This window comes from Lutra lutra, chromosome 10 (assembly GCF_902655055.1).
Source record: "Lutra lutra chromosome 10, mLutLut1.2, whole genome shotgun sequence".
Classification (NCBI taxonomy): Eukaryota; Metazoa; Chordata; class Mammalia; order Carnivora; family Mustelidae; genus Lutra; species Lutra lutra.
The window spans coordinates 21,122,583-21,133,027 of record NC_062287.1 but is presented as its reverse complement, the minus strand read 5'-3'; the positions used below and the strand labels follow the sequence as shown (position 1 = coordinate 21,133,027).

At 46.7% G+C, this 10,445-nt stretch overlaps 1 protein-coding gene across 1 annotated transcript; it reads right to left on the bottom strand.

Moving 5' to 3' along the window:
* Positions 1 to 9,474: 9,474 nt before the first annotated feature.
* Positions 9,475 to 10,445, bottom strand: LOC125110267 (peptidyl-prolyl cis-trans isomerase A-like). The gene is made up of 2 exons (XM_047747361.1): positions 9,926 to 10,445; positions 9,475 to 9,699 (listed from the first exon to the last, which is right to left on the bottom strand). Exons 1-2 carry the CDS (start codon positions 10,388 to 10,390, stop codon positions 9,670 to 9,672), a joined length of 495 nt encoding a protein of 164 aa, XP_047603317.1. The 5' UTR covers positions 10,391 to 10,445; the 3' UTR covers positions 9,475 to 9,669.

The window sequence follows — 10,445 nt, the reverse complement described above, 5'->3', positions numbered from 1 at the left end:
CCAGTTTCCTGACCGCGCTGGGAGCCCAGCATGAAATCGCATGATTTCTCGGAAAGGGATGGTTAGAAACAGGCGTAAAGCCACACACCCTTTTGAGAAAAGGGCAAGTCTAAGGACGAGGCGAGCCACTGAAATTTCCCCGCTGCAGGCCCGCGGCGCCCACTTCCGCAACCCCAGCCCGCAGGCAGCCCCTCTGCCTGGAAGCCGCACCCCGGCCTCCACTTTAGCGGGGGACATTCTCTGCAGGTTCCTGCCGCCGCCATAAACACCCCTGTTGGCCATAGAGCCGCTATCTGCCTCTGGCTCTCTCTCACTTCTCAATCCCTTGTCCCAGGGGTTAACCTAACAGGTTTATCTTCCAGGCAGGCTGAAGACTAGAGATTCGGGTTTGTGTATATGCTGAAGAATGTAATTTAAAAACACTGAACTGGAGGGACCCCGGGCTGGCGGCGGCGGCGGAGGGGAGTGGGGAGAGCGCTGGGTGGAAGGTGGAGTAAGCAACGCTTACTTGACCTTGGAGTTGTGAGTTCAAGCCCATGTGGGTGTAGCGATTACTTAAGTAAAAAATTTTTAAAAAGCAAAACAAAACTCTGATCTGGAAAAAAGAAAAGTTTTGTAGCTTGGGCTTCAGGCTCCTCTGTGCCCCCCTCCCAGGCACACCCCAGAATTTGGGGCCACCCTTACCCTAATGCAGACCTCAAGAATGAATGGATCTGCTCCCCTCCTGCATTAACCTTCTCTCCCAGCTTAAGAACAGGAAACCCACTGAAATGGAGAGATTACTCCATAGGCGAATATATTCCCCAGCCCACCTCTCAAGTCTGAAGAGGCTGAGGCAACTACGTCCTCCCAAAATAGCATATGACATTGACAGAGAACTTGCTAGTGCCGGACATACAGTTGAATACTGGAACAATATTGTTGACAGAGCAGAAGGCAAGCTGAGGACAGAGCACAGGCTGACACCACAGGTAGGATCTGATCTGTGTCTCACCTTCCTCAGGCATCTCTGCTGCCCTAAAGCCAAGGGAAGGAAAGACAAATGGTTAACGTTGAGAGATTACACTCCTGCGGGACAGGGGTCTCCCTCAGTTTACAAATGTCTTAGTGATTCACAGGAAAAAAGCATTCTTATCAACCACCTAACTTTCAGAAGGAAACTCCCAACGCTCTTAAGGTTAATGCTTTGCTAGAGGGAAAAACAACCTTAACTTGACAGTGGCAAGGCCTCTCCTATCTTGTAGGTCCTCTTTAGCATAGGAAAGTTCATTTGAAAACCTCCCCTTTCCCCTACCTCCCCCAACCCCACAGTATATCATCAGCCACCCCTCACAGCCCTGGTCTTCCTGCTCATGGGTCCCGTCCCTGTGCTTTAATAAAACCACTGTTTTGCACCAAAGACGTCTCGAGAATTCTTTCTTGGCCATTGGCTTCGGACTCCGCCCCACCAAATTTCACCTATTAAAAACCACATCATGGGGTGCCTGGGTGGCTCAGTGGGTTAAGCCTCTGTCTTCGGCTGGGGTCATGATCTCAGGGTCCTAGGATCGAGCTCCACATGGGGTTTTCTGCTCGGCGGGGAGCATGCTTCCCTCTCCCTATCTCTGCCTGCCTCTCTGCCTACTTGTGATCTCTGTCTGTCAAATAAATAAATAAAATCTTTTTTAAAAATAAAATAAAATAAAAACCACATCATTTAGCGTCCAATGTGGGGCTTTGAATCTTTATATCGGGACCTAGGGCTTTGGTTAAAACTTGGTGAGTACTTTCCTTCTCATCCTTTACTCTCATTTCAGGAGCTTGTCAGGGAGTGCGGTCTTAATGGAACACTTTCATGCCTGCTGCTCAGGCTGCAATCCTCTAGCCCATGGCTACTCTACCAGAAGGAGAAGGCTGCCTTTTGGCTGGAAGTTAGTACCCTGCCCGGAGTGGTAATAAGACCCAGAAACTTGGTGCCATCTCTTTACTCCTGTCCTTAGGCAAAGTCCTCTGTCATGGGGACGGGACAGCTGCCAATTTTAAGACTCCTTTGTGAGGTTTCCTCCTCATTGGTCTAATGTGATCCCCTTCACATCACTGGTCTAGCCGCTTCTGGCTGCAAGACCTCAGTGTGGACCTGGCTGATAACAGTACCCGACTGAACTTCACCGCAACCCGGGACCATTTCCCAGGGACATTGGCCATGAGGATGACATGTGTTAGAATGTTGCTTAGATCATGATGGATTTCTCTTTGTACTGCTTTCCATCAGTGTCCTCTACTAACTACTTAAGTCACAAAACTGGGTACTTCCCTCTTATAAAACGTCTCTAGTGTAGTCCATGGGTTTAAAAAAGTAGATTTTAAGTGGCCTTCACAGCAAAGCAAGCCAAAGTGCATGTGGTCTTCACAGCGGGGCCTTCAGCAGGGCAAGCCAAGGCACATTGTGACCTTCACGGGGAGACTTCGGCAGGACAGGCCAAGGGGCAGTTGGCCTTCACCTTGAGGCCTTCATGTCAAGGGAAGCCAAGGTGCACGTAGCCTTCACAGCAAGGCAAACTCAGCCCATACACGCCATCCATCGCAGTCTAGAATGCGATGGGGAAGTAGGGGGAGGGCAGGTCTCTCTCCTACAGGGCCTTTATGGCAGACAGTGGTCACAGAGATTTCATGTGAGGGACACTTCAAGTCGCTATGACTCCAGGAACCCCTGACATACCCTGCATGTGGGATGCCACCCAGGAGTCAGGACGGGAGGACTGGTTTTCTTGGTAATGGATGTTCTCTATTCAGCCCCCAAGGACTCTCCCCTGGGATGCCTTTTCTCCCACTGGAAACAAATTTACAAAAGGTACTGCATGACCTCAATAGGATCTATCAGATCTCTTCTGCGGGAAACAGGGCAAATGCATGTAGCGTACTTTCATTGCTCGTACCTGGGCCTTCACTGGTCTACACCCGGACCTGAGGGCCTCTTGCAGAATGTGTTTGCCCAAAGGTGTCAGCTAGTAAACTCCCTCCTGACATGTCGAATGATAATTACCTAAATGTTGTCTTTAAACTTATCAGCATTAAGTGTGAAACTTCTATTCTATCAAGGTTTGCTGAAAGTCAAATAAGCTCGTGTTACATCTGTTGCAATTTGTTAGCAAAAAGATGACTTAAATGATTGTTAATTGTCTCAGAGTTTTCGTGGGTAATTATTAAGACAGTTTCAGTGGGATTCATAAAAGAGACTTTTAGGACAAATACGGGTATTTAATATCTTTAAGATCCTAAAACGGAATTTGGTAAGAATTTCCAGAACTAACTAAACTGAGGATGATTATAGTTTAAGACTCTTGTCTAAAACATTGCTGGTTCTCTAATATTTGCTTTTCCAGACTAAGGATACTTTCTCTTAAAACATCAGAAATAATAAGACAATTATTCCTCTGTGAACAAACTGAAGTCTTTAACTTTTCTCTCTATCTGAACCCTCTGAAATTCAGGAGGTCTCAGTGAGTGGTCTTTTTTCCATGGCAATTACGGTCATTAGTGTAAGTTCCATAAGAATCTGTTCTCCTTGCTAACAGGACGCCATTGGAAACATTGGTAATTTTACCAAGGCTTTGACTGGAATGTCATATTTGAGAGAGATGAGCATAGATTCAGATATGGCCAGACAGCTTAAAGGAACTAAGGTTGACTTTACGAAACCCAGAGCCATAAAGGCCCTTGGAACTGTGGGCCTGATACCTTGCTTACAGAGTTCCCAGAAGCCTCACCAGGTGAGTAAAGAGTGTCACTTCCTGGTAGGTGCAGGAACCTCGGGATACTTCAGGGACCTCGAGAAAGAAATCCACCCACTCTACCAAAAGTTCACCTAGAGGTTCTTTGTAAATAGTTCCAGCAAAGCAGATTCTGAAACAGCTATATGGTCAAGAGCTATTCCTGCTGAGCTTATGTAAATAATTAGGACAACTTTTTAAAAATTGGACTTGTTTTATAAATAAATTAGTCCTGATTTGGCTATCTCTGATTAAAAATGAGGGTTACTATAGAGAGAAAATATTTCAATAACACATATTTGTAGTTACCAGATTTTAAGCATTGAGACTCAAGAAAACTGGAATGAGGATTTGCCCCAAAACAGCCAATAGGGTTAAATCCTTTTGAGTTACTATATGAAAAACCTTTTCTCACTGTAGACCTAGCAACTGATGGAGACTCTAATGTTCTGTTAATTACTCCCTTGAAGCCTGGGTTAATTCGTAAATCTCTAAATGAATATGCAAACCATATCCTCCCTAAACCTGATCTGATAAAAAGTTACTAGCAGCCCACCCCATACAAACCCTGGAGACCCGGTTTCTTTAAAGGATGGGAAGTCTAACACAGTAGAGGATTTAACTCCAAAATGGAAGGGTCCCTGCTGGGTCATATTATATACTCCCACTGGAGTAGAATTAAAGGGACACTCTTCATGGGCTCTTATATCCAGAATAAAACCTGTAACTCCCTCACAGGAGACCAGGAAGCAAACTACCGTGCCTTCTTATTCCTATGAACCAGTGGAAGACCTCAGATTTCTCTTCAAAGGACAACAAAGGACTGGAAGAAAATTTCAGTGAACTACCAAAAGTCTCTTTATTGAGGTTCCTCTTTCTCATATTAACCTTATTTTGTTGTCTTTTCCGGTGTCTCCCTGCCTGCTGCTAAGACTCCTTCACTGTCATAATCTCCAGCTGACGGAGGGTCCTCTTTTTTTTTTTTAAGATTTTTTATTTATTTATGTGACAGAGAGAGAAATCACAAGTGGGCAGAAGTAGGCAGAGAGGCAGGCAGAGAGAGAGGGAGAAGCAGGTTCCCTGCTGAGCAGAGAGTCTGATGTGGGGCTCGATCCCAGGACTCTGGGATCATGACCTGAGCCAAAGGCAGAAGCTTAACCCACTGAGCCACCCAGGTGCCCCCAGAGGGTCCTTTCTACTCAAGAATGGGTATGTATTGTGGTAACCTAATTAGATATTTAGTCTGCATGTCGTGTGCTAATATCCCTATGTTAGCTACCTTGGATCGGCTGCCTCTGCCTTTGGTAATTCCTGTATATGAATTCCCCAACTGACCAATGTTGACCCATAGGTGGGGACAGCTCTACACCTCTATTCAGCAGGAAGAAGTTCCAGAAGCTAAGACCTTCCGCCCTCACCAACCTTAAAGACTTAAGAGTCCAATTGTTCAGAGGTGTATGATGTGGGAAACCAAGGCAGAAGGAAATGGTGATAAAATTAAATGTCCAGGGGTGCCTGGGTGGCTCAGTGGGTTAAGCCTCGCCTTCAGCTTGGGTCATGGTCTCAGGGTCCTGGGATCGAGCCCCGAATTGGGCTCTCTGCTCGGCAGGGAGCCTGCTTCCCCCTCTGTCTTTGCCTGCTTCTCTGCCTATTTGTGATCTCTCTCTATCTAAATAAATAAATAAATAAATACATCTTTAAAAAAAAATTAAATGTCCATATAGCCTGTAGCCCATTGACAAATACTTGAGCCAGGCAGAGTCTCATGTCCCTCCAGGAAGCTCCCAGAGATCTTAACGTTAATGCCTCGCTAGAGGGAAAAACAACTTTAGTTTGACGATAGCAAGGCCTCCTGTATCCTGTGTCTTCTTTAGCATGTGAAAAATCCTTTTGGAACTTCCCTTATCTTTACTTCCCCCCCCAACCCCAAAGTCTAGAATCACTAGCCCTCACAATCCTGGGCAGCAGGGAGCAGCAAGGAGCTGAGGACAGCAGCAACTGTTTTCTGCCCACAGGTCCTGCCTCTGTGCTTTAATAAAACCGCCTTTTTGCACCAAAGACATCTCAAGAATTCTTTCTTGGCCATCGACTCTGGACCCCAAAACACGACTCCGAAAACCCGTCACCTGTAAGGACCTATTTAGAAACTGTCCCTGCTCCCCTCCCCCCAGGGGATTTACTTGGAGACAAGTCCCGGAAACCAGCTTCAGGTAACAAAGCCCAGATACAAAGGTGGGTCAGGCCAGGTGGAGGCATCCAATCGGTGGGGGGATGCATACCGTCTCCCTGGTTACCGAGGAGTATGGGCCCCGCCCTTTGGGCGCCAATCCCAATCAAGGTGTAATAGGCTGGGTCAAAAGTCTACTAGGGTAAATTGTAACTCAATTGGTCACCTGGCATCACTATGGAGTTACCTGTGTGTGTCACAATCTCATCGGTCACCTGTGCGTGGCCAGGCCCAACCGCATGGTTTTTGCCCTTAAAAGCTAGACTATGAAACAGAGAAGGGTCGCCCTCTCTTGTAAGAGGTGCGGCCCCGAACGTTCGGTTAGATTCTTGATGCTTGGCGCGAAATAAAGCTTTGCTTGACATTCACTTTGTATCAGTCTCGCTCCTTTAGTCATGGACCCATTATTGGGGCATAACCTCTCCAAGAGCAGCTACATTAATATCCGAGGACCGGAAGACAGGATTCCTACTGCCAAAGACGGCTCCTTCCTTCAGACGCAGAAGGTCCCCGGGCCCTCTTCTGCATCATGCACAAGAATGGACAGGTATCAGCAAAAATAACTTTCTGTACTCTACTCATAAGGTTTTTACTAAATGGTTCTTCTGGGATTCCCATTTAGTCTTAATCCTAGAATCCTCTGGAGTGGGATGGGGGCCCTGCTGTTTAGGCCAGCCCCAAGGGATTCTTTCCTTTTCTGTCGCGGCCGGCGTGACAAATTGATCAGGAACATGAGGGTAAGAGGATGGTGAAAAGAAATTAAGAGACAAAGAGATGGGGGCAGGAGGAGCACCAAGGAGGATGTCCAATAGTGCCCAGTTTATTCAAGGCTGTGAGGCATTATATAGCTAACAGAAACAATCATAAGAAAGTGTCTATTTTTAGCTGATTACTGAAGAGTTTGCAACATGCACAGAAAACCCTTCAAGCTTTCCCATTATCTATTTCCCAAGCACCAATAGCAGACCCTCTAGCGCCAGATGTACTGACTTCAAGGCTACTCAAGACATAGTTTATGTAAGCACAGCACAGTCTTACAGTGGTGTAGTTTATGGCCGGTGCAAGGACAGCAAGAACCAGCCAAGAATTTATGACCCCGACCATATCGTTTCTATCTGACTAGCAAAGGGGTGGGAAGTCACGTAGGCGAGCGCACAACACAGAGCACAGACCCTTTCTCAGTGCTACTCGACTTTATCGACGTAAGCCTTTTGTTCGGCTATTCAGCCTTTAAAGGAGGCACAAGTCAGGGCCTGGTTTGGTCCTCGTCTCAAGCCTTACCGTGGCCTCCCACACCTTTCTGCTCCTTGAAGCTAATCCCTGTCCCTCTTTCCAGCTTTCCAAGCTCCCTGCGGCCGGGGACAGCCCCTGTCTGCCCTATCCAGGTCCTTCCTACAGTGGAAAAGACGGATGGGACTCCTGTTAGCCTGTGGGGTGCTCAGGGACTCAACACTGGTCATTGTGCCTGAACTGGGGGTGGGGATAGATCATGAGAGAAACCTAGGATGGGAGAGCAAGCATTGTTTTCATAAATATATTAATATAGTTAACATAATACACTTGAAAAAAAAAAAAAACCCACAAGTAAAACTTGCTTTCTTAGTACAAACTACGTAAAGCTTAACCAAATTATCACAGCACACAGTCAACTCTCTTCCCAGCACTGCCAAGGAAGATTAAAGGAGGCCTTCTTAGGGTATAGTAAGAATTTAGATGTTTACCCAAAAATGATGTGCTTTTTTTTTTTCTTTTTTTTTTTAAGATTAAGAAACCTTGTTCAGATGCTATCAGTGAATGGTTAAGGATGAAGGGGTAGAAGCCGGGAAGAGCTTGTCATTCAGCTCTGGTTTCAGGAGACAGTGTCTCCCCAGATCCTGACCCCCACAACCCATGTGACCTGCAACCCCCACACCCCCCTGAGGCCTCTGAAGTCTCTGCTTATGTCTTCCCTCTTTCCTGAATGCAGTGAACCAGATAACTTGGGATCCTCCCAGCCAGCCAGGTGTGGCCCATAAAATGACTCTATGATACTCTTTCTCTGTTCCATGACATAAAGATAAGGATAGGTCCGCACTGTGGAAACCTAAGGAAATATTTAGAAAGTATGCCATTGGCTAATATCCCTCCCTGCCATCAGTTATAAGAAGGTGGCCTGGTTCCCTGTTAGAGTCCCAAGGAGTGAGAGGAGGAATGGCTGTGGGTGCCTACAGTGAAGGCAGAGTCCTGGGCATCGGGGTTCCAACCCCAGGAAACATCCCAGGGTAAGCCTTACTAAGCTTGGCACAAGGGTGGCAGAACGCCCAGACTTCAGGAGAGAGCAGACCCTTGTATGAAGGTGACTAAACACCTTTATGAATAGCCAGTGGGGGTGGGGGAGGCACCTGGGTGACTTCATGGGTTGGGCCTGAGATGTCTTTGGCTCAGGTCAAGGTCTCAGGGTCCTGGGATTGAGCCTCACGCCATAATAATGACTCATTATTTATGACAACATGAATGGACCTTGAGAGTATTATACTAAGTGAAAATAAGTTATATAGAGAAAGAGAAATAATGCATAATTACACTCCTATCTCTAATCTAAAAAGCAAACAAACAAATCAAAACCAAACCCTGACTGATGGGTACAAAGATCTATACAAAGTCTGCTTTTCCCTCTTCCTCTCCCCCTCCCCCACTCATGCTCTCTCACTCTCTCTCTCAAATAAAAAAGGAGAAAATCTTTAAAAATATAAAGGCATAAATAACCACTGGTTATTTATTTATTTATTTATTTAATAAAACCGCAAGAAGGCAGTTTTATTAAAGCACAGGGGCAGGACCCGTGGGCAGAAAAGAGTTGCTGCTGTCCTCAGCTCCTTGCTGCTCCCTGCTGCTCAGGATTGTGAAGGGCTAGTGATTCTAGACTTTGGGGTGGGGGGGAAGTAAAGATAAGGGAAGTACCAAAAGGATTTTCACATGCTAAAAAATACAGTAGGATCCAGGAGGCTTTGCTATATTCAAATTAAAGATTGGATGCAACCATTAGTGTAAACGATCATTCCTTATCTGGCTTCAATCACAGCATAATTCCTGGCTCTTAGTTTGATCAGTCATCCAGTCAGATAAGGTCCAGTGCTGAAGAAGCATGGAAGGTCTCAGTGTCCTGACAAGCTGGCCACCTTCCCCAGGTTACAAATACATGGGTTTAGCACCCTGGTGTGCTGGTAAACACTTAAAACTGGCTTGTGGGGGCGAGGCTGGAAGGAAAGAATTTGCAGACTTCCACAGTGTAAACGGCAATTTGCAGCTACCATCCTGATGTCACCGAATAAGGAGTTGAGATGTGGCCACCATTATAGAGTATTTCCAGCTTACAGATACAACAGTGCCAAATAACCTTATGAGCACAGATAATAAATAGTAAAATATCATTAAATAATTAAGAAGTGACGAGTATTTCTTACCTTTGTTTCTTTTTTTTCTTTTTCTTTTCTTTTCTTTTTTTTTTTTTTTTTTCTGTGTGGTTTAGGTTTTATTTCATCATAAACCGAACTCTGAGATCCAGCTAGGCCTCGGGGTAAGGAACCATGGAACCCGCAGAACTGCAGAGAGCGGAGATTCTGGGGTAGTTCGAGCAGGCAGGGGTGGAGGGGCGCTCTCCCGAGCTACAGAAGGAATGGTCGGGTAGTTAAGATAAAACACAAGTCAGACTGATCAGATCTTTCCACAGTCAGCAATGGTGATCTTCTTCTTTTTTTTTTTTTTTTTAAAGATTTTATTTATTCATTTGACAGAGAGAGATCACAAGTAGACAGAGAGGCAGGCAGAGAGAGAGAGAGAGAGGGAAGCAGGCACCCTGCCGAGCAGGGAGCCCGATGTGGGACTCGATCCTAGGACCCCGAGATCATGACCCGAGCCGAAGGCAGCGGCTTAATCCACTGAGCCACCCAGGTGCCCCAGCAATGGTGATCTTCTTGCTGGTCTTGCCGTTCCCGGACCCGAAGCGCTCCATGGCCTCCATGATGTTCATGCCCTCTTTGACCTTGCCAAAGACCACGTGCTTGGCATCCAACCACTTGGTCTTGGCAGTGCAGATGAAGAACTGGGAGCCATTCGTGTTGGGTCCAGCGTTGGCCATGGACAGGATGCCAGGACCCGTGTGCTTCAGGATGAAGTTCTCATCATCAAACTTCTCCCCGTAGATGGACTTGCCACCAGTGCCATTATGGCATGTGAAGTCCCCACCCTGGCACATAAATCCGGGGATGATCCTGTGGAAGCAGGAACCTTTGTAACCGAATCCTTTCTCCCCGGTGCTCAGAGCACGAAAGTTCTCTGCCGTCTTCGGCACCTTGTCTGCAAACAGCTCGAAGGAGAGGCGGCCCAAGGGCTCGCCGTCCACGGCGATGTCGAAGAACACGGTGGGGTTGACCATGGCTGGGCGGCGCGGGAGGCTCCGGACTGGTGGCGTCTGCAAGGCCTCTTACCTT